The 23,057-nt window shown below is 55.0% G+C and overlaps 1 protein-coding gene across 2 annotated transcripts in view; it reads right to left on the bottom strand.

Annotated features, from left to right (window-relative positions):
* Window positions 1–646: 646 nt before the first annotated feature.
* SDK1 (sidekick cell adhesion molecule 1) overlaps window positions 647–23,057 on the bottom strand; it is an 882,012-nt gene continuing 859,601 nt past the window's right edge. For both annotated transcript variants that reach the window (XM_078440087.2, XM_078440088.2), the window contains 5 exons: window positions 21,615–21,779; window positions 18,604–18,741; window positions 15,714–15,834; window positions 15,178–15,307; window positions 647–3,064 (listed from right to left, as the gene is read on the bottom strand). In XM_078440087.2, the coding sequence (XP_078296213.2) occupies window positions 2,813–3,064; window positions 15,178–15,307; window positions 15,714–15,834; window positions 18,604–18,741; window positions 21,615–21,779 (806 nt within the window). In that variant the 3' untranslated portion in view covers window positions 647–2,812. The remainder of the gene's footprint in view (window positions 3,065–15,177; window positions 15,308–15,713; window positions 15,835–18,603; window positions 18,742–21,614; window positions 21,780–23,057) is intronic.

The raw sequence follows: 23,057 nt of genomic DNA, 5'->3' as shown, positions 1-23,057 counted from the left end.
ACCGCCCGCAGCCGCCCCCGCCGGTCACCTGCCTGGAAACCTGTGCCCTGGTGCCTGGGCGGAGAGGGCCAGCCCGTCCCGTCCCACCAGCTCCGACAGAGCTCGGCCCCGCCTGGCCGCTTTGCTGGCTCACCCTCACACGGGAAGGACAGCTCATCGCCCAACGACCTGCCCGGTGAGGGATGAGGGAGTGCGTGGGGGGGCTCAGCCACCGCTCACCGTAAGGCACCCGAATGACGTCACTACAGAAGAAGGCAAGATGAGGACATTTCATCTGGTCGTGGTTAGAGAAACGTTGCTTGTTCTGTTCTTAGGACGGAGATTAAAATCCAATCAATACCTATTCTCCTATGGTGTGGTGTCTGTTTTCCTCCCTACAAGGTGAGAGGCTGGGGACTGATGCTCGTGGACGCCCACACTGCCTGGGGAGGCTGAAACCTAACTGCGGACGCCCAGTCTGTTGCTTTGGTGCAGGTGTCTCTCATGGGCCAGGGCCCCCGAGGGACAGGGCGGGGGGCAGGGTGGGGGGGGCGCAGGTGCTAACAGTCCGTCAGCAGCCACGGTGCCAGCAGAGCCTCAGACAGACGATCCCATACACAAAAAGTTCAGTAAAAGCAGAGAAAAAGAAAGTACAGGAAATATAATGAACCTGAAAAAAAGCTTCATGTTGTCGCAAAAACCCCAAAGCAAAGAACACACCTCCAACCAAAGGGTCCTCATTCCGAGACGTGACAACACTTTCCCCCACATTTTAAAGCAAAGTCCGTATGGCTTAGAGCTCGAAGTGCACAGAAGGCAGTTTGTCTGTGTTCTCCACCAGGCGTCTGTCTTCCAAGAAGTTCAGCTTGCAGCCTGTCGCCTCGCGCGGGTTCCTGCCCCCTCGCCGGCCGTCCTGGGGCCGAGAGGACGGAGCCGGGCTTGGGGCCCCGAGGTGCGTCCTGTCCGGTGAACTGTTGGGGGTGATTCTCACGCGCAAGTGGCTTTGGGCAGAGCATCTAGGATTTTTGGTTTAGAATAATTCTGCCTCCACTCAGAAAAAGAAGGCAGGAAGGAGAGAAGGAAGGGAGGGAAGAAAAAGGAGGGGAGAGAGAGAGAGAGAGAGAGAGAGAGAGAGAGAGAGAAGGAGAGAGAGAGGAACCTTTCCACACCGTCAACTGTTGGAAAACTGAAAAGGGGCTTTTCACCCAACACAAAACTCTCCTTGGCTTCCGGGGGCCACAGGCGGCCGCTGGGAAAGCAGAGGGCCTGACGGAAGTGTAGACGGACTAGAGCCGAGGAGATACCACACGCTCTATATGGGGCCACAGGACCGGCTCCCCTACCGTCAGGGCACTGGCAGGTCACAGGTCACCCCTGCTCCTTGGGGGTGTCGACAGGGTGGCTGTGCATTGTCACGGCCACCCTCCTGCTAGCGAGGTGGGGACGCGGGGCCCTCCAGGAGCTCTGGGCACCCGCTGGTTACACCTGGACCTCGGCTCTGGCCTGGGGGGTTGGCTGCCGGCTCCTCAGTCACCTCGGCCACCTCTTGGAAGAATAATGTGATGGCTGGAGCCACAGGTACACTTTGGGCTCTCGAAATTTCAAAGTAGTTCATGCTATTCTCACGTAGCTAAAAGATGAAAACTAAAGTAGCAAAGGGGGAAAAAATAGTTTCCAGAAAACCTGTTAAGGCTGAAAGCTGGGCTGGGCTGGGGGCAGGGACAGCAGCACTGGCGGTCAAGGCAGTGGGCAGCGGGCGGGACAAGGAGACGGGGGGGGGGGGGGGGGGGCCCGCGCTCGCGGGAGGCCTGGCGGGGAGGAGGCAATTCGGGGCCCCACTTTCTCAGAGCTGTTTCGCTTTATTTGGAGACACCGACGCTTTCCGTCTTTCTCATGTACAAAGCTAAACAATTAATAAAAAGGCACCTGGAGACAGCAGAGACTCATTCATTTCATGTGACATAGTTTAAAAAAAGATAAAAAGATTTAAAAAATCCTCTGGTTAACAACGCACGCCTCTTACACCACAAGCAATTCTGAAAGCGCCGTCTTGCTCTCTCTGGGTTCGCGGGGTGGGCCGTGTGCTGCTCACGGGAAGGATACACTCGAGAAGGGAGGGCCCGCGCCCACTCGCAGCCCTGGGGGTGGGTCCCTGCTCTGCGCCGTTGGCTTCAGGCAAAGAAAGGAAGAGAAAAGCCCCGGGGATTTCACCACTGGAACGATGCAAGGTGCGACTGCTGAGCTGTCAGCCGGTCAGAGGACCCCCCCTCGGAATCTCTTGCCCCCTCACCAGGAACCTGAAAGCCGATTCCTTGCCTACAAACTGCGGAGTGAGAATATTTCAGAGATGGATGGGGTCGGGCCGAGAAGCGCTCAGCCCAGGGCACACGCTTTGCTCCGCAGAGGCCAGGAGCGGGCGGGAGCAGGCTGGTTCTCCGGAGGCACAGGAGGTAGAGAAGAGGAAGGAGCGGCCTGGACGTGGGCGGACATCTCACTTGACCCCCGCTCCTCCCGCCCCCCTCCCCCCCGCAGCCTCCCTACTTGGCGTGGGATGGAGACAGCCAGGACTGGGGGGGTCTGGGGTCCCCTTGCCACCGCACCACTGAAATACACCTTCTCGTAAAAAGAAAAGAAAACAAAGAAACCCGCTTCCTGCAGCGATGTTACAAAAAGCCGTTAAAAAAACCTTTCTAATTGAAATCTAGTGTTCACAAGTAGGTAAAATCATCACTTATCAGAATTCTTGTTTGAACAAAAGCTTGAGCTCAGTTACTGGAGTTGATTGTCTTAACAAAAGGAGGCTGGAAGGTGTGCGGAGGCCCCGCCGCGGCCGTCACACGAAGGAGGAGAAGCCGGTGAGCGGAGTCCGGGCGCCGGGGCCCGCGGGCGCGAACACGGCGCTTTGTGTGGTGACCACCGTGTGCAGGTGCGGCCCCGCCTCGCCGCCCGCCACCGCCTCGTACCTGTGCGGGGCGCGCCCGCCCGGGGCTCGCCGCTTCCACGAGTTGTAGTAGGTGGGGTCGCTCATGTAGTGGTTGACGAAGGAGTGCTGGGGGGGCGTGTCCTCAGATTCGGAGTCGGTGCCCTGGGGAGACAGCCAGGCGTGAGCGGGCCTCGGGCGGCAGCAGGTGCCGGGGAGGGGGTGGGCGTGGGGGAGGGCATGAGTGGTCATGGGGGAGGGGGAGGTCAGCCACAGAGGACGGTGGGCATGGGGAGGGGACGGGGTGGCCGTGGGCGAGGGCAGGGGGCGGCCTTGGTGGGGACCCGTGGCCACGGGAGAAGGGCAGCTACAGGGGGAGGGTGGCCACGGGCAGGGGGCTGAGCTGGAAGCAAAGGGTGGCCAGGCGGCCACACCAGCGATAGCCACCCAAAGTGAGCTGGTTTGTGTCCACGGTGTCCCACCCTCTTCCCTTCTCCCGCCCCCCAGGCCACCCCACACTCCATCCGAGGTACGCCCCCCTCCCCCACCCGAGCTCAGCACCTCCACTGCCCTGCAACAGGGACCACGTGCTGTCCCAGCTGCCCGAGTCTGCGCCTGGCCCCTCAGTGTGTGTGAGCCCGTCCCAGGAGGGGTGTGCACTGCACTTCTGCCCCAGGACAGGTCTACACTTCATCCTCTGACCCAGAAGAGGTCTACACAGCCTTAAGGGGGTGCTCTGTGCCCTCCCAAGGCAGAGCTCCTGCGAGGGGGTGGGGGTAAGAATGGTCCAGGGTCCTCGGCTTGCCCAGGACTACGGTGTAGGCTGCACTAGACCGAAGGGAGCCGGCCCTGAGCACACATGGAGGTGAGGACAGGGTGACCTCTGTGGGATACAAATGTCCGTGTGATGTCACATCCGTGCAGATCTCTGCGGGGAGGCTACCGAGGACAGGGGCCCTAGGGAGCCACGATGTCTACAGCGGCCGTCGACTCCTCCCTCCCCAGGCCCTGAGACCTGACCCCTCCGGCCACACACAAGAGCCAGCCTCGTTGATGGGTGAAGGCCAGGCTGAGGGGGTTTTCTTCCCGTCTTTCTAAGAAAATAAATCAGCAGATTCCACTGAGAACATTTAGTCCACATAGTTTCTATGTTCACGTTCTTAAAGCAAAACCCTGTTTTGTGGTTTGGGGACTGACGTGAAGTCACTGAGGTGCCATTAACAGAGACAGTGAAGACCATTTTCCCAAGAGGGTGGAGGCTCCCACCTTCCTGCCCCAGAGGAACTTCGAGTACCCCGGGGGGCCCTGCCGCCTGCCCACAGGCTGGCCGGGTCGGCTGCTGGGCCCCACACGAGACACGCCCCCCACCCCCCGCTTTTGAAAACACAGCGGGTTCCTCCCTGCACCACCGGGGACCTCGCAGAGGCCACTGACGCCTTGAAAATGCCAAATATGGGTCTACAGACATGCAGCCATCTAGTCTTTCAAGTTCAAGGCCAGGGCGGGAGCCTGCGGTTGGATAAAGCCTCTCCATTCCAAGGTGCCCTGCCTGGGCTCCGTCCCTGACACGGCCACACCCGCCCTTTTTTCTCTCTCCAGGAGGGTCTCAGGAGGCCCGGCCGGTATGAAGGTGTGGGACACCTCCAAATGCTGTCTCAGAATCAGCAGGGAAGTTTGGGGAGAGCACAGATTACTGGGTATGCTTCCTGACGGAGCGGGCCTGGGCTAGGGCTGGGGATTGTGTGTTTCTCAGAAGCTCTGGGAGGATTCCCATCAGTGGCCAGGCTGGAGTGAGGGCAGGACTCATTCGATGTGTCGGCTGTGTTGAGACTGAGGGAAGGCAGAGGGTCCCTTGGTGCTCTGTCACTGTCCCTCATCTGATGGGGAGCGAACGGCCCACGTCACGCTCCATCTGGGGACTGTGTCCTGTCAGCCGGTGAGAGCAGGTGGCACCTAGGCTGTGCAGAAGCCCCTTGTGGACATGGGGGGAGCCAGACTCCCAGGAGCTTCCAGACACCGACCGAAAATCGGGCTCTCACTGGAACATTTACGGGAAAGTAATGGTAAGTCACATATTTGGGACTTCTTGGGACCTGTGCGTTATGGCACAATCAGCTGTCGGCAGCTAAACACCTCTGTGGTTCCTCTGCTTTGTACGGAGTCAGAGCTCACATAAATGCAGGTCTGATGACTGTCCTCTCGCGACACAGCCCGAGATGCAGGGAACATTAGTTCCTCCATCACTGGGTGGTGAGGGTGACAATAGACCACAGACCTAAGAGCAGCTTCTTCTTAGTAGACGCGACTACATACAGATTAACCCCTGCAGAGTCCCTGAAACCGCATGGTGCCTTTTGTTCCTATTTTATGGATGAAGAAAGAAGCTCAGACAGACGGGCCAGTTGCCCAGCATCCCAGGCGAGGTGGCAGCCGCGGGGGAGCCTTGCAGCCCTGGGGCCCCTGCTGGTGCGGAACCGGTTCTCTGCTCCGGGGTCTCCTTCGTGTCTGCTGACCCGACTCACAAACCCCCGCTCGTGATTCCAAAACCCTCCGTGCTCTGAAAATCAAAAGCGGTTTTTCTAGCTCACCTGGTGGCAAAGCCTGACCTACGTGGAGCTACTTTGGCAGCTATGACCCTGAGCTGAACTGACGTGCAACTATTTAGTGTGGATATTCGCAGATCCTGCTGCAGAAATGCTAACGTGCTCGTAACGTAACGTGCCCTGCAGGGGATGCTACGTAACATACGATGTATATATCCCACCCCTGAGAAACGCCGAATTCTTAAACATATCTGGCCTGGAGGGCTGCAGGTGAAGAGATACGGCACGTGTACTTCTGGCGGCTAAGGTTCATCCTTCGTCTGTTTCCCAGAGGCCTCGAGGGGCTCCTGAGGCAAAGCTCTGTGTAAACCGAGACAGGCAGGAACGACAACAAGGGTCACCTGAAGGAAGCTGGCGGGATCCGTTATCGGTCCCTGAGTTGGGTCTGTCCCTTCTGCAGACACCATATCTTGGTTCCAAATTCCTGACTTAGGAGAAAAGAGCTCGTGCTGAGCTATGTCGGGGGTGTCGTCCTCTCGACAAAGTCACAGAACACTCAGGATTGAGGCTTCACGCACCGGGGTCAGAGGTCGTGGTCATCTGACAAGTGAATGTAAGATTCAAGGTTTTCTCCCTCTTCACCCTGTACCCTGCGGTGCTCGGGCCGCCCTGTCCCCCCCTCCCCCGGCTGTGCGTGAGGAAAAACGTGAGCAAGGGCACTAGGTTCAGTCTCCTCGCTTTGTGTCTGACACTGGCCAGGGACAGGGCGGGGCCAGACCCAGCGCCGTACCACAGCCAAAGGAGGGCAGAAATGAAGAAAGCCTTTCTAGTAACACTTTGGGACACCTTTGAGCACAGCCGTATGAAAGGTTAGAAGGACACGTTGTGTGCTCGGTCTTCCGTCAGGTCTCCGCGTTGGGGGACGTCACCACACGCAGAAGTCACCCGTGCTGGCGGTTCCACTTTGGCAGACCTGTCGGGCACCCAGGTGGTGACCCTTCGGGCACCTCTCCCTCTTCTTGACACCCCTGTCCGCCCCTCCTCCTGCAGCTGTTTGGGGCGTCGAGAAGCCGGGCTCCCAGTGGCCAAGTGGCACTGGGTGGGAGGGGGAGGGGTGGCAGTCTGGTCTAGAAGGCACTCCCGAGTTCTTGCAGGAGGCAGCCTTTCTACGGGCACGTCCAACCTTGCTCAGGTATGAATGCCTCCCGTGTCCCACCCCGGCGTGCTCACACGGTTTCACTGGACATGTGTTCAGCTGTTACATCATTCTGTATTTTCCCGGCCACGGACCTAAAGGTCCTATAGCATGGAAAGAGGGCTCGGTGACATGCGGGTGCTAAGAAGAGGCCCGGGGGGGCTGTCTGGCTCACAGTGATGTCCCAGGTCTGGGCTTGGACCTTTCCGAAGGAACCTCAGGAAGTGAGCCTTCTCTGCCTTTCCTTTTTACATGGGCTGAATGGCTCCTCCCCGCCTTAAACAGTGATTGGCTAGTGGGTATACATGTGACTTAACCTGAGCCAATCAGAATCCTCTCTGGGACTCTTTGTGCTGCACAGGAAGAGCCCCGCCCTTTAGGTGGCTACGAGCCCTGAGCGGGCAGGGCCCACAAACCCAGCCAAGAGCTGCTGGGAGAGGTTAAGACCATCCTGCAGAGAGACAGGAAAGGCAGGTGCCCAAGAGCGGACGGTCACATGACACACAGGCCAGGCTTCTTGGAGCCTGCTCAGCCGTCCCCATTACCTCCACCAGAGAGCAGTGACTTAAATGTCATCCTCCCCCCTGCTGCCTGCTCTGTTTATTGTTTATATGACATTATTATTTTTTAATGGGGATGTATCTTAGTGAGTTACAATTACTGACGAAAAGGCAATGCTGCAGGGTCCTGTTTTTTTTTTTAAGTTTCCTGTGTGATCCGAAGTAGTGATGTGTGTTGGTTTCCCCGGAAACCACAGAAGGACAGCAGGTGATTGGATGTGGTGGCAGTTTCTAAAGGTGCACAGATGCCTGGCAAGAAGCTAAGAAAGATAATCTCAACACTCTTGGTGTTATATTTTCAAGATGAAAGAGTCAAATAATATTAGGGAATTAATTAGGTACGGGGGGGTTGGTCTAGGTTGGAGCGGGAGAGATTTTGAGAACTGTTTCTTGGGGTCTTGAAAACAATTTTTATAATGCGACTTGAACAGCAGTCCTGCGTGAAAGACAAAGCCTCTCATCCCTAACCAGAGAAAGACAAAGGGCCACGGCTCATGCCATGAGACACTGACGGCCTAACTCACAGTGGCTCTCGTCAGGTTCTTGTGCTCCCATGATCCCATTCACAGAATTTCCACTTCAAGCACTGTTTCTGAAAATGGTTAAAAACATCCTGGGGAGAAAAGGACGGCATCGCTGTTTTTGTGGTGAAATATTAGCTTCGCAGAAGACCTCTTCCAGCAAAGATCGCATAGGGTTTCTGTCTCCTTACTTCCCCGGGCTCTGGAGAGGAGGGGGGGCCGGGAGGAAGGGCATTACCCTCCTCACTCCTGAGCCACATTGCATCAAACCGTTGACTAAGTCCAGGGCCAAGAACGTGTCTTACTTTCCACTCCTGACATCCCAGTGTACAATGTTTTTAAACCCAGACGCTGCCTCTGGTAGGGAGGATCAGTATCTGAAATCTGAATGCACGGGGCTCCTGGGGGGCTCAGTCGGTTAAGCATCCGACTTCCGCTCAGGTCACGATCTCACGGTTCATGGGTTCAAGCCCCGCGTCGGGCTCTGCGCTGACAGCTCAGAGCCCGGAACTTGCTTTGGATTCTGTGTCTCCCTCTCTCTGTCCCTCCCCAGCTCATTCTCTCTCTGTCTCTGTCAAAAATAAATAAACTTAAAAACAAAAACTGAAATCTAAACGCAAGTGCAAGTCACTTATTAGGTGGTCCTCTTTGAAACAGGTGCTAAGCGTATGTTCTGCTGCCCCACCCTGGGTCTCTTCTCTCTGGGACCCTTGCTCATCTCTCTGAGGGCTCTGTCTGCAGTTTGGTAATTTGCCTCTATTCCTGCGAACTTGGGGTTAAGGGGCCAGGCCAGAAATCATCACCATCTTTAGGAACCTTGGCCCATGCTTCTCCCCTCTGAATATCAGAACCATCCACTACAAAGGCAAAAGGTGCTTCCAGAATGGCCGGTGAGGAGCCAGCAGATTGCCTTCCAAGAGAGACAATGATTTAACTGGAGAAAGTTATTTTATAAACAGGCCTCTAAAGTCGCTGGGAATCGTGGCCGGGACAGAGAGCAAATGGAGGAAAATTTACTCCACCAAGAACAGCAAGAGTCTGAGGCACTCGAGCCGTGACCTGCATCACCCCCGCCTCTGACCCCCAGCTCCTTGTGACAGCAGCTCGGCAGGTATTGTCGAGAGAACCGGGTTCCCTTCCCTCACCCTGTCTTTGCCCCTAGGCCGGACGGTCTATGCCACTTGTGGCAGGTTGGGAAAACTGAGCCCCAACGGCCCCTGCCTCAGCTAGCTTGTAGGGAAGAAGTTTTATACCAGAGGGGCAAGCCCAGAAGATCGGGGACTGTCGTCTCCACCCAGTGCCCTACCTGCACGGCAGGTGTGTCCCTATGGGCGAAGAGGGCCACTGTCCCCACCCCCAGCTTTGGTGCTGTGACACAGAAGTCCTGCACAGTGGAGAGAGGCAGTCCATTAGAACAGAGAGATCCCGACTCTCCTAAAGGGAATGGCTTTGTTTGGAACAAAGCATGCCTAAGGGCACTGCCGAAAACAGTGGAATCCTTCCGCATAAGAAATTAAGAGGAAGCTGGTAGTTCTGTGATTGTAACAAGTGAAGCAATAAACCAGCCAGAAGTTTAACAGAGAGAACCACGGACAGAGACAGCTAAGGAGAGCCTCCTTGGGGTCAGAGCAAAATTCAGATTGATAACATCTTGCTACTGCAGGAGGGCTGCCCCTTAACTGGAGCAAAGCTATAGCATAATATACAGCCCAGGGCATCGTGAAAAATAATCGAGCTAGCAAGTGGTAAAGGTTAAGAGCTGGGTGTGATACCAATACCAACAGACCATCCAGAATCTTAATAGGGGGTGAGAAAAAGAGACAAAGAGAGCCTGGCTGGGACCATCGTCATCCCTGGTATTCAGGGGTCCTGAATGTGTTCCTAAGACTGCCACCCCTGGGGGAGACAGTCTTCCACGGAACTAGTGCAGCCAGCCCACTAAACACGCAAACAACAAGAATGATCCTCGGGGTAGAGGATATCAGTATTCACAGTTGGCACAATACATTAACAAAAATAAACCGGTTTCAGAAAAACAGGACAGTGTGTTCCACACCTGCAGCAAAAAGCAGGCAGCGTCTGAGGAGACTCGAGTGTTGGCAAACAAAGATTTTGAAAGCAGCTATTACAATCTAGTCACAGAACTAAAGGAAGCTAAGTTTAAAGAATGGAAGATGATAAAACTCTGCCAAGTAGAACATATCAATAGAGAAATTATTTTAAAAGAACCAAATAAGAAGTTTTGGCATTGAAAAATACAATGGCCAAAATAAACAATTCATTGGAGGCGCCCGACGGTACGCTGGGTCTGGCAGAACAAAGAGTCAGGCCACAGGGACGTATCAACAGAGATTATGCAATCTGGAAAACAGAAGAAAAAGCATGAACACGCATGAAGAAGAAGAACAATAATGAAAGAAAAGAGCACCTGATATATGCAGGACAATGTTGAGCACACCCACACACGAGATGGTCATGAGAGCACCAGGACGAGAGCAGAAAGACAGAAGAAGAAAACACAGGGGAAGAAATGGCTTACGACTTCCCAGATTTGCTCAGAAGCATTCATTTACACGCAGAAAATCTCCATAAACACCAAGTAAGTCCACACCCAGACACCTCACCGTCAAAAATACAAAGAAATTCTTCAAATCATGGACAAGGGAACTCAAATAATGGTAAGAGTTGGCTTCTGATCAGAAAAGAAAAAGATGGGGGACAGAAGGCAATGGGGAAGTGTATTCAAAGTGTTGAATAAAAACTGCTAACTAAGGATCTTCTATTCAGCAGAACTGCTTTCAAAAATGAAGGTGAAATAAAGGCATCCCTAGGTAAGTAGAGGCAGGAAAATTCATCACTATCCAACCTGCCTTACAAGAGATACTACAGGAAGACTGTCAGGTTGAAAGCAGGTGACATAAGCAGAAATGTAAAAGAAAAGGCAATGACCAAGATGATCACACATGGGTAATTACAAAAGATAGCATCTTTCTTCTCTTACCTAAATTAAAAAGCAATTGCATACAATGATATGTATATAATTGTATTGTTGGGCCTATGATGTACAGAAATGTGACATATTTTTTTATTAAATTTTTTTTTAATGTTTATTTATTTTTGAGACAGAGTGTGAGTGGGGGACGGGCAGAGAGAGAGAGGAAGATAGGGAATCGTACACAGTCTCCAGGCTCCGAGTTGTCAGGACAGAGCCCGACCTGGGACTTGAACTCATGAACGGCGAGATCATGACCTGAGCCGAAGTCAGGCGCTTAAATGACTGAGCCACACAGATGCCTCAGAAATGTGACATATTTAACAAACAGAACAAAGGAAGCAGCTGAGTGAAGAAATGACGCCCAATGGTAACTTGAATCTGCTGGAAGAAATGAACAAATAGTATACAAGAAGGGTAAAATGGTAAACTCCAGATATATATTTGCTCTCCTTTCTCATCTCGACTTCCTTAAAAGATGTAGAGTTCTGTAAAGTAGTAACTATAAAAATGCATCCTTGAGTTTGTAACATTATGGATTTACAGACGTCATGTATAATAATAAATGACAGCACAGAAAGGGGAGGAGGCCAGAGAGCTATATAGGAATAAAGTTTTTATACATCACTGAGATTTAGCATAAATCTTAAGTAAATGTTGATACTAGAGCAATCACTAACAAAAATAACTGAAAAAATAGAGTAAAAGCAAAAACAAGAGAATTAAAGTGGTACACTGGAAAACTTTCACTTAAAAAGGAAGAAAGTAAGCAGGAAAGAAAGAGGAATAAAGACATGAGACATATAAAAGGCAAATATCAAAACAGCAGATGTAAAGTCTACCTTAGCGGTCATTATATTAAATGTGAATGGATTAAACAATCTATTCAAAAGGCAGAGATTGGCCGAAAGAAAAACCACTCCAGTTCTATGCTACCTTTAAGAGATACATTCTAGATTCAAAGATACAAATAGGTTGAAAGTACAAGAGTGGAAATAACATACTATGGAAATAACATACAATGACCAAAAGAGACCTGGGGTGGCTGACTAGTATCAGACAAAATAATCATGAAGGCAAAATTGTTACCAGGGACAAAAAGGGCCATGCTATTCTGATGAAGGGGCCAATCCATCTACAAGACGGAACTATTATAAACATACATCTAAAACAGAGCCCCTGAAACACACGAAATTAAACTGGCTGAATTGGAGCGAGAAATCGAGAGTTCAACAATAGTAGTTGGAGACTTGAGTACATGAATGGACGGCAGAAGATCAGGAATCCAGGTGACTGCCACAACACTGTAAATCAGCCAGCCCTAACAGACACATCCAGACCATTCCACACAACTGCAGAATAACACTTTGTTTTTTCAAGTGGATATGGAACATTGTTCTGGCACAGACCATGAAACAAGACTCAATAAATTTAAAAGGATTGAAAATATACAAAGCATGTTCCCAGACCACAATGGAATAAAATTAAAAAAAAAAATCAGTAACAGAAGGTTATTTGGGAAAGTCACAAATATGAGAAAATTAAAAAGACACTCCTAAATAACCAACATTCCAAATGAGTGAATTGTGTGGTATGTGAATTATATCTCAATCAGGCTGTTTAATAAATGCGGTTCACAGCAAACTCTCCCATCTGAGCTGGTGCTTCCAAGATGACGGAAGTCCCCAGGTCCCTCTGTTGGGACCCTGTGAATATCTGGTGCTTACACATCTCCCAAATCCATAAGGTTCACAGATAGGACCCAGCAAGATTAGAAAGCTAATAACTCTAGAAAAAAGATGGGCCTCACTGTGTCTACCCGAGGACCCAGGAGCAGACAGGACACCGGCACAGGAGTTCTCGGTGGACTCCATGGGACCTCAGCTAGAGATGACCGTCAGAGCTTCCTGGGGGCCTGGACCCCAGATCCTAGGAGAAATTCTGCATGTACATAGAGCGTCCACACCTCTCGTCAACTTCCTGATAGAGCCCTTGACCCAAAAAGCATTAGGAACCATGAGAGGCATCTGTGGGAATTATAAAAGGAATCCCTTCCTCCTGGCACAGGGCTTGCCAAGGGGAAGGCAGGCCCCTCGCGCACTCAGCCACAGCCGTGGAGCTGGGACGGCTCAGTTCTGGATGTCGGGTCTGCTGGGAGGGACAGCACTGGGAGTCTGGCTCAGGTCTGCCGCTCAAGCTCACCCCACCAGCATGTGTGCAGGGAAGACGTAAAAACTTCTGTAAGCTTCAGCTTTGTCCTCTATTATATGAGGATCACGGCTACCTCCCCGCAGGACTTAGTGTGAAATCTACGTCCCTCTCTCCTACGCCTGCCCTCCTCTCCCACTCCCCCCATCAGCTCCTTCCCTTCCTCCTTCCTCCACCTCTGGACGTGTGTGTTTGTATGTAGGTATACGGGCGTGTGCACGTGTGCATACGACTAGTTCGGTGCCTGTATACGTTTACTAACTGTCTGTAAAAACAAGCTGAATTGGCATCTCCAAACATTCCACAGGCACGAGAGGACAAACAGACTGCTGCCCCTCTACCCGTTTTGAGAACGCTCTCATGAACAGAGTTCAGAATTTGTGCCTCCAACTCTGGCCGCTCTCGACATGGCCCCTGCCCCCAGGGGTCAAGAGGAGCCGGTGGAGGCCAGGGCCTGGCTGAGCTCTGGATGACCTCAGACTTAGTCTTGCTGGCTGGCCAGCGAGGAGAATCGCCCTACCTCATGGGACTGGTGTGAGCATTGAGAGAGCACGCCTGGGCGCCTGGTGGCTCAGTCGGTTAAGCGTCCGACGTCGGCTCAGGTCACGATCTCACTGCTCGTGGGTTCGAGCCCCACGTCGGGCTCTGTGCTGACAGCTCGGAGCCCGGAGCCTGCTTCGGATTCTGTGTCTGTCTCTCTGCCCCTCCCCTGCTCGCACTCTCCTTCTCTCTCTCTCTCAAATATAAATAAAACATTAAAAAAAAAAAACAAATAAAAAATGGAAGAGCGTGCTTGGACCATAGTGGTGCAAGCAGTGCCTGAACCCTGTTGGACCGTTGTTCACTCCACCCGCAGGGCGTGCTGGCGAGAACTGAGGACAGACGCCCAGCACAGGCCATGCGAATGCATCTCGAAGTTGCTGGCACACGCAGTGCCTGCCGCAAGGCCGTCGTACCCCTTCCCAACGTGCTGCTTTTGGCGCAAGCAGCTAGAGAAAGCTAGACAAAAGCTGCTGTTTCCTTCTCACAAAAAGCCAGGTCACTTCTGCAGCATTTCACTTGAGAGCCCTTGACTTCAGACAAATGCAACATCGGCTGCTGCTTGCTGTTTGCACCGTGCCCAAGGCAACGGCACAGACGGGGCGCCCGGCATCCTCTGTAAACAGGAAACTCGAAGCAGAGCGGACCCGGTGTCACCTCGACAGCCACCTGCCGTCTGTCTCGCTTGGAGCTCACATACTAACCACAACTTCAAAGAAGCCATTTTATTGAGCCTCGGGGCTTGATAAGGCCTGAATTCGGGTCCAAATGAAGGTGGGACTTATTTTAGATTAAATATTGATTTAGAGTACGGATGTCAAGAGGTAGGGCAGGCGTACGTGTCTAGCAAACGGCTTGGTGATTTTCCTCCCTCTCAACACCGGGCACGTCTGAAATAAAAAAGTTTAGGACTGATAGGGACCCACCCCTCAGACTGTCACTTCGGCTGGCTTTGCTCCTTAGGGTCAGACGCTGTCAGACCCTGAGGCAGCACGCTTGTGGGGAAAGGCACTTCCCGGGGGGCAGGGAAGGCTGACCCCTCCTGGAGTCTCCCATGGCTGCCTCCTCTCCGGATGACGCCCTCCCCGGCCTGCTCCCCGACGGAGGCCTCGCACCGTGTGCTCAGCTGCACACGGTGAGCACTCAGACACACAGGAGGCCTCGCAGATGCAGGCCCACGGGTCCCGGGTGGGGGTCACGTCCGCGAGGGCAAGACCCCCCTGGTCCATCTGCTCAGTGAGGACAGAGACAAGCCTCAGGTCAGGGCTCACCAGACCCTGTAACTGTCCCTGAATGGCGGTGGCTCAATCCCGCTTCAGCACAAAGCAGGGCGGGTGGGAGGGGAAGGGGCTGCCGGGCGCGGGGTCCCAGGTTCTGTGGGTTTTGGGGGCCCAGGCCGTCTGCCACTCCAGCCGGGGTCTAGAGGCCAGGTTCTACGGTCACCACCAGAGAACACAGTTTATTTACGGAAGCCAAACGGAAAGTCAAGTGGCTTCGGGACCGGAAGCCACTTTGGGCGAGGTGCTGATGTGAGAGCTGGCCCGGGGGCAGTGACCTCTGGGTCTGAAGGAGCCCCAGCATGTAGTTTCCTCATCGGCCAAAGGGACTCATTTGCCCCTGGCCCTGCTGCCCCTCAACTCCGCAGGGACCAGGGGGGCAGCACCTTGGGAAGGCAGAGGGCTCGGCACAGAGGCGGGGACAGAGGCCGCGGGCACTGACCTCAGATTCCGAAGCGTCCACAGACTTCTCCTTGAGGTTTGTGCTCTCGGTCAGCACGGCGCTGTTGTATTTGTTGCAGATGTCCTCGTCTGAGTAGTGCAGCCCGCCGGGGCTGGGCCGGGGTGGGGACCTAGGACAGGACGCCGTCCACGGGACAGACACGGGCTCAGATACCTGGGCCGTGGCTACCTCCCCGGGGCCCTCCTGACCCGTCCTCTGGCCGCTGCCCTGTTGGGATGGGCGGACGTCCATTCCGGTGGCACCCGTCTGCCCCAGAAGCAGGGACTCCCTAATGCTCAGCCAGCCTGCGGGCGCTCGGCCTCCCGAGACCACGCCCCTCCGCGCCCGAGACGGGCCTTCTTTTTGCATCTCTGGAACGGGAGGGTGGATGCCCCGGGCCCCCTGCCATGTGCGCCCCCGGAGACTCAAGGCGGCCCTGTTGGGTCGTGGCGGGTGCCCGTGGGCACGGCGACATGCCCGCGGCCAGACCGTTGGGCAGACGTGGCCCAGGTAGGTCACGGGCGCTGCGTCCCTACCTGGTCCCGTTCTTCTTTGAGAAGGTGTTCTTGACGTTGAGGTGGCGGCTGTTGAGCTCCAAGGCGGCAAACCCGCCGTTGTCCAGGGTCACGGTCTCCTCCACGTTGGAGATGTTCTTCCCTAGAGCCGGGACGGGAGAACGGGTTCACGTGCTGCGGTCAAGGGCTCGCTGTGGGTCTGCGGGCCGCACAGGTGCTCGGCCTACAGGTGTGCGCAGCGTTCCCGCTGGAAGCGGGGCCCAGAGCCCGGCCAGACCCGCCTGGGCGCGTGGGGTGGGCAGAGGCTCGCCGGGGAGCCGGCAGCGTATTAATCGCAGCGCTCGGAGCACTGTGGTGTTCGCTTTGTCTGACAACAAAACACCAGCCTTCCTATCAGAATTGACACAGGAGCCCTCAGGATGCATCGGCGTGGTTTTTTTTTTTTTTTTTTTTAAGTTGAGAATTAAGTATTTTATACATTTCAAAATGACGACCTCATGACCACCTAATAAAACAGTAAGTGGAAAGTAGATTTGCAGGGGGTGACAGTCCAGGGGACACGGGGTCTTTCTGGGGTGGTGAAGATGTTCTAGAACCGGCTGTGCTGACGTCCGCACGTATCTGTCAACACGCGAGAAGCCACTCAAAAAAATAGGTTTACAAATACACGTGAAAATGTGTTCTAAACTATGTCGGCAGATGAAACGAATAACCGTGAGCTTGGGAGAAACCACAAGAGACGCCGAGAGTCCCGTGTCTTCCTGTCCTCAAGGCTGTCTGTCCCCTTCCCCCAGAGTCCTCCTGGCCCACCGTCCCCTTCTTTCAGCTCACAGCCCAAGCGTCACAGGACCAGAGAGCATCTTCCAGACCACCCGAGACAGCGACCGTCCTTCCCCCTCCCCCTCGTCCTCCTCCTCCTTCTCCTCCTCCTCTCCCAGAGATGCGTAGAGCTCCCCCCACGGTGCTCATCCCAGCAGCGCTATTTTTCACCTGCTTGCGTGTTCCTTACTGCCCACCTCCCATCTCTCCTGGCCAGACCACAGCCCTTGGAGGCAGGGACCCCACCTGTTTTTCTCCCGCTGTCCTCGCCTCCAGGACAGGGGCCACTTCCAGCTTTGTTAAAACCCCACGGCACCCTCTCTGCTTTGAACCAGCGCCCGTCCCCCCTTCCCGAGGGGCCGGAATGCTCTAGGTGCACGCAACAGGAAAAGCCGGCAGGACAGAGACCTGCAGATCCTGGGTCATTCGCCGACCAGTAGGGGTCTGGGGCTGACGGATGAGTGGGTGGGCAGGTAAAAAGCAGTATCGGAAAGGAAATCCAATGAGGGTGGTGTGTGAGGGAGGCTGTCGGGCTGGAACGGTGAAGGTTTAGGGTCTGCGTGTCTCCCGGCAGGAAGGCAGACATTCGAGTAGACACGTATTTTTTATTTTTTTTCTAGGCTTCAATTATGATGTTAAATTAATACTCCAGGGTGAGGCTGAGTATCAGAAGCTTGGGTCAGGTCTGGTTTTTCGGGGCTGTTTTCCAGATGCAGAAGGAGAGTGAAAAGCGGGGAGATTTTCTGTGTGCCAGACACAGGATTCTGGAATAGCATTAACTCAATAAAATGACATGCCATTCATACATAGTAAATCCCATAGGAATAAAATCTGATTTACGAACACTTGTTAGAAGTGAATTTATACAGAAAAAAATAAACCCTTTCTTGGAGGGATGAATTGCTTAATGCCAGGAAAGCAAACGGTGAGGGGCCTGGTTGTGTTAACCCGTTAGGCGCAGGGATGGATGGAACTGGGAGGCTGAGGCTGGGGAAGCCGCTCAGCCCAGCCCCTCGTCCCTGAGGGCTCACGGGGCCGGCTCCTTTGCAGGAGGACCCCCACCAGGGAGCCGGCCTCCTGGGGAGCAAAGACAGAGGAGCGGTGGGAATGGCTCCAGCTATGGGGCCTGTCCTGCCGCCCTGGTGACACCAGGGAGCTGGTCACGTTCTCGGCCAAGCTACAGCTGTGATGGAACAGACAGCCGTGGTTGTGCCAAGAAGGGGTCTCCTAGGTTATTAGGAGAACTGAAGAAAACCCGAGAAGAATAAATGCATAAAGTGTACTTATCTGACACGTCCAGTGACTCGTTTGCTACGTGTATAACTGCCATGGGCATAGAGATACGGAGCCCCATGAACCCCAAGGGGCTCCCTCACTGACCTTCTCTGTTTATACTTCTCTCCCAACAGGCAACCGCTATTCTGTCTTCTAGAAACTCCCACTCATTTTGGTGGTTCCGGACCTTCCTATAAATGGAGTCCAGCTTTGCCCTGTGTTCGTTTGTCCATTTCTCTGATGGGGCGATCCACTCAGCAACAGACACTTACTGAGAACCTTCTGTGTGCCAGCAGCTCATACTGGGGAGGCAGTGGTGAGCCGGGCGCCAGAGGGCGCGGAGCTGGGACGTGGGGTTTAAGGTGAGGTACAACTCAACCGCTGTCTGGCTGAACCCCGCACCTTGTTTCCATCGGCGGCTCCCTGAGCTCACCGATGCTCCGGAGACGTGCCCAGCACTGCGTTCCCGTGACACTGAATAGTCTGGTGATTCATCTGGTCAACGCTTCTGGCTAACGCGTTATAGATCACGTTCAAAAATACCGCTGCATCTGGGAAATGGTGCTTATGGGGAAAACAGACGCAGGGAGGCCAAAATGACCCAAGCGACGGACAGGAGACACAGCTCATTTGTGGGCAGAGCCAGGGCCAGAGTCCCGGCCGCCGAGCTCTAGGACACCTGCGTGCTGCACCCAGCCGCCTTCCGAAGGAAATCCGTTGCGCCTGTCTTATCACCCGCAAAGGGGATGCTGGCCCCACAGACCCTGGAGAGATGGGAGAAAACAGTGGCTGGGGGAGAGGGGGGCAGATGCCTCACCTGTGCCGCAGTTCTTGTATCTCTTGTTCTGCCCGTGCAAGACCAGAGCAAACACCACCAGCAGCAGGACGATCAGGCTGGACAGCGCCATCACCAGGAGGAACCACCACTCCCCGTAGAACGGGGTCTCCACTTGCGCTGAGGGGCACACCAACACAGTCACACGCGATGGAGACTCCTGCCTCCTGTCCGGGAACAGGTGGCGGGGCTCCGTGCAGGGTGGGGGGCGGGGAGGGAGGAGGCGATGAGCCCCGAGTCAGGGGGAGGACGGAACCACGGGCTGGCGTGGGTTCCAGCTTTCCCAGACCCAGGCTCGGGCGTGACGGGCTCTGCGGCCGCTGCTCCTTCCCTGCGGGAACCGGGCTCGGGGCCCCCGTGGCACCCATGCTGCCCTTTCCCGGAGCTCGCCCTGCCCTTGACCATCTACACCGTCCTTCGCTCTACTTCCTGTGACCTCCACATCCACCTGCCCGCGGATGTCGTCCGGGGTAAAGACAGGAAGGATCGGAGTGCCTGGATGCCCTCCCCTCTTCTAGGGCCCAGGCTTCCCTCCCGGATGGCCCCGCGGTCCCCTTACCCTCTCCACCACGGCCACCACCCACCCCTGCCCGCCACAGCCTCTTCTCAGGGGGCTTCTCCTCTACTGGACTCACCCCAATCCACTCCCTACACTGTCACCAGAGAGATCTCGCTCAGATGGAAACAAACCATCCCTTCCTAAAAGCCTTCGGTGGCCCACGTTAGCCACGGGGCACAGTCCAAGCCTAGGGGCCCCGTGGTCTGACTCCTGCTCACTCCTGGTGCTAGATCCCATCCACCGCTGCACAGAAGCCTCCCCGCTGGCCTGTTCTGCCACACCAGGGCTCCCCAAGGGCCGCGGTTGTAGTTTATTTATTTTGCGCCTGCAGCAAAACTGAGCAGAACTGGCCCATCTTTCCATATGTTTTTTGAGGCACCGAACAGAAAAGTTCATTTAGAAGTTGCTTTGAAGAAGGATACCCTTCTTGATCATGTTTTATTCTGTTTACTAAGAACAGAACAATGGGAACTGTTTCTTGTAGGTGCCGGATGGCCTCGGGGTCCTCACCGGAGAGCTGGTTCGGAGGGAACAGGAAGCCTGTTACGGGTGAGGCCAAGGTCCACCTTCCAGCCACCGAAATCCACAACAAACACATCTACCTTGTGTTAAATCTCTCACTGGGCAGGTGAAAAATGTGTGCGCGCTGGGGTTGAGAAAGGGGGATTGACTTTGGATAATGTAACAGCACAGGGGTTCCGGGGAGCTGGCAGCATTTGGAGTCCAGACACCGTAAGTGGTTTTCAGGCTGCACGTTAAGGCCCCCACGTAATGAGCCAACAAACCCCAGCCGACCGCCCAGCGGAAGAGGCCCAGGTGGGCCTGGAAAGGAAAGGCCTCGGTGCCCGCAAGATTCTCACCCGGGGCAGATCTGCGGTCGGCCCCGAGGCAGAGCCGGGCAGGTGCCCGCCTGCTGGCTGGTCTGAAGGGTGAAGGGAGCCGAGCACAGTCCTGCTGGCGGCCACGGTGGGCGAGGGGGTGCGGGGGGTTTCAGAGAAACAGCACGGTCACAGACCCCATGAACAGCAGGGTAGGAGCGCTCTGTTCTCCTGTAGGAACCAGCTTTTGCCATCGGCCGTGTGTGTGTGTGTGTGTGTGTGTGTGTGTGTGTGTGTGTGTGACCAGAGTCTGCACAAGTGAACCAAGAGAGGCTTGAATTGGGGAACTGGAGTGACAGCGTCCAGGGATTCTTTATTCTAGTCTCTCTTTTTGGGGACGTATTAAATTTTTCACGAGGAAAATGAAGGAAATGAGAAAAATTTGGTGTGTTAAAGTCTAATTTGTTAAACAAGCTGGCGGTGTGCCATGTCTCCTCCAGGCAGACCCCCTCACGGGCCACCGGGACTTGGGGGGCCCGAGTGCACCCACGGACACTATCCTTGTCCAACGGCAAGTCCAAAGGCAAAACAGGAGAGGTGTTTTCAGTGACACAACAGAGTCAGTAGCTTAAACAGACCTACGTGCAGGGGAAGTGAAACACGTTTCTCTTACTGTAGGGACGCCCGTCTGGGTCTCTGGCCTTGCCGGTGACCCTGCCTGCAGGGGACGGCCAACTTCTTTTCTGAATCGCCCTCACCTGGCTCCCTACTATCCCTCCAGAGCGGGCTCCCAACTTGGGCTGCCTGGGACAGGGGAGGGGGGGGATCCGCTGTGGAGCCCCCCGGGGGGGCATTCTCCAAGCAACCCCCAATAACCCTGGGGCTGAAGGCAGCTCCCCCCCCCCCCACCTGCCGTCTGAGACTTTGTGCTGCCTCCTTCTCCTGTGCCCTCCCCACTGTGAACCCTTCACCACCCAGACCCCCTCTTCTGAGAAGCCCTTCCTGACTCCTGGTGGTCACTTTCTCCCCATCTGTTACACCCCCGGCCACATGGCTGCTGACGGCGGCTAGTCTGTCCAGCTCTGGGAAAGAAACCTCACCTCTCCCACCCAGAGTGGAGCCGGGGCCTCATCCTACAGGGTGGCGACCAGCACGGGCTCACGTCCCCGAGGCCCCCCATCAGACACAACCTATGTCTGGCGCTAAGACACTCCCCAGGGGCGTCTGCTGGGGCGATTTTTGCATTTTAGGCATCACACAAGCCTGCACCGTAAGGAGCCTGCAGCTCATGGGAGGGCTCAGGACGGCCTTCACCCCCGAGGGCACTGCTCAGCCCAAGTGGACTGCTCTGACTTCTGCACAAGCCTCTGATTAGGGAAAAGTAAGGATTGCTCAAGCGGAACATGGTAAGGGCAGTCGGGGGGCCTGGTGGTGGTGCCACGGGCTCCCATGCACACCGCTTCCCCAGCACCCAGTTCTCTGGGCCCTCGGTGGGGCCGCCTACACAAAGCACGGTGTTGTCCTCTGTCTTTTTGTGACGGCCCCATGTCTCCCTCTCCTCCCTCAGGGGACAGGGCTTTGTCCTGAGATTCCCCTGCTTGGGCAGGGCTCCCTACCTGACACGGCTGTAGAGGGGCTGCTGGGCTCCCCGTAGCCCGCCTGGTTCACGGCCACTACTCGGAACTCGTACATCACTCCCTGCCTGAGCTTGTCCAGGCTGACGGTGTAGGAGGTGGCACTCCGGGGGATGTCCTTCGCAAACATGTCCCACAGGCCTTCATCTGAGGACACAGCACAGGAGCAGAGGTTAGGGTTTTCTCCCGCCTTCGACCTGGCGCCCACCCCGCGGACAGCTCACCGTGGCCCTCGTGCAGTGCAACTGACGGGAGAGCCAGAGCCCGGGTGGGTTGCACGGGGCCAGGCTGGGGACGAGGTCAGCCCTCTCCCCGACAGAGAGACCCCGCCAAGGCCCTGGGGTGGTCATGGCATGTTCCTGAACATTCTCCTCGCCCTGTCACATTCCCATCGGACTCCAGGCCTCGTCTCTGCTCTCTGACTTGATGTCGTCTCTAGTAGGATCTTTGGTGTATACAACAGTGCCTCACACCGAACGCGTTATGTGAGGACATATACGGAGGCTGCTTGGCAAAAAGTGGGCTCAGAGCCCAGAACGTTCATGAACTGTAATTTCCTTTACAGGCACAGGTATGTGATCCTTTAAAGAGAGCAGGAGGTCCGGAGAGGAAAGGCACGTTTGAGTATGCACGCACACGTGCGGACAGCTTCGCAGAGAGCTGAGGGTTATCTGGCACCAACCTGCTCACGCACCTTGGAACGCCAGATGCGCTCGAGTGGATTAGCCCAACGGTACACAGGAAGAAAAGTGCTGGCGTATAAGTCTGTGTTTGCATAGGATTTAGAGTTTGCACCGATTAAGCCCTTACAGTCACAGGTTAACGAAGGCACGGACGTGAATGAGATTTTAAAGGCACAAATCTCTGGACGGGCAGAAAAAGAGCACAATGATCATTTATTCCTCAGCTTTCACGTTTACGCTCATTCCTCACTGAGGTGCCCGTTACGGCTAATCACGTCAAAATGGCCGGCCGGCCACAGCTCCAAGTCCCCCGCCCCGACACGCTGAAGTCTGCACACGGGGTGGCTGTCGGCTGTGGTTTTCGTTCTGAGTTTGCACGACAATGACCAGGAAATAATGGGCACCGAGAGTGCCCTGCTCTATAGCCCTGCTCTGCCCCGGTGGCCCCTTCCTCCCCCTCCACTGCCTCTTGTTCATTCACGCGTTCATTACACAGACACTCGCGTGCTCACTCTTTGCTTGGGCTGTTCCGCGCATCGGGGAATCAGGTGAGATTTCTGCTCGCATGAGCAGCTCCTAGTCTAAGGGCAGTGTGCGGACGAACATCAAGTCATTTCACCCTTTCAGACTCGTCTTGACCTCACTCCTACGCTTTAGTAAGGGGGTTGCCTCCGCCAACTGGCTTTCTGAGCACTCTTTCACATTTACCTTTCGGCACCACGGTGCCCTTCAAGTCTTCAAG

The sequence above is a fragment of the Panthera onca genome, chromosome E3 (genome assembly GCF_046562875.1).
Source record: "Panthera onca isolate mPanOnc1 chromosome E3, mPanOnc1 haplotype 2, whole genome shotgun sequence".
Classification (NCBI taxonomy): domain Eukaryota; kingdom Metazoa; phylum Chordata; class Mammalia; order Carnivora; family Felidae; genus Panthera; species Panthera onca.
The sequence above is the reverse complement of the archived record's forward strand: the minus strand, read 5'-3'. Positions and strand labels throughout refer to the sequence as shown.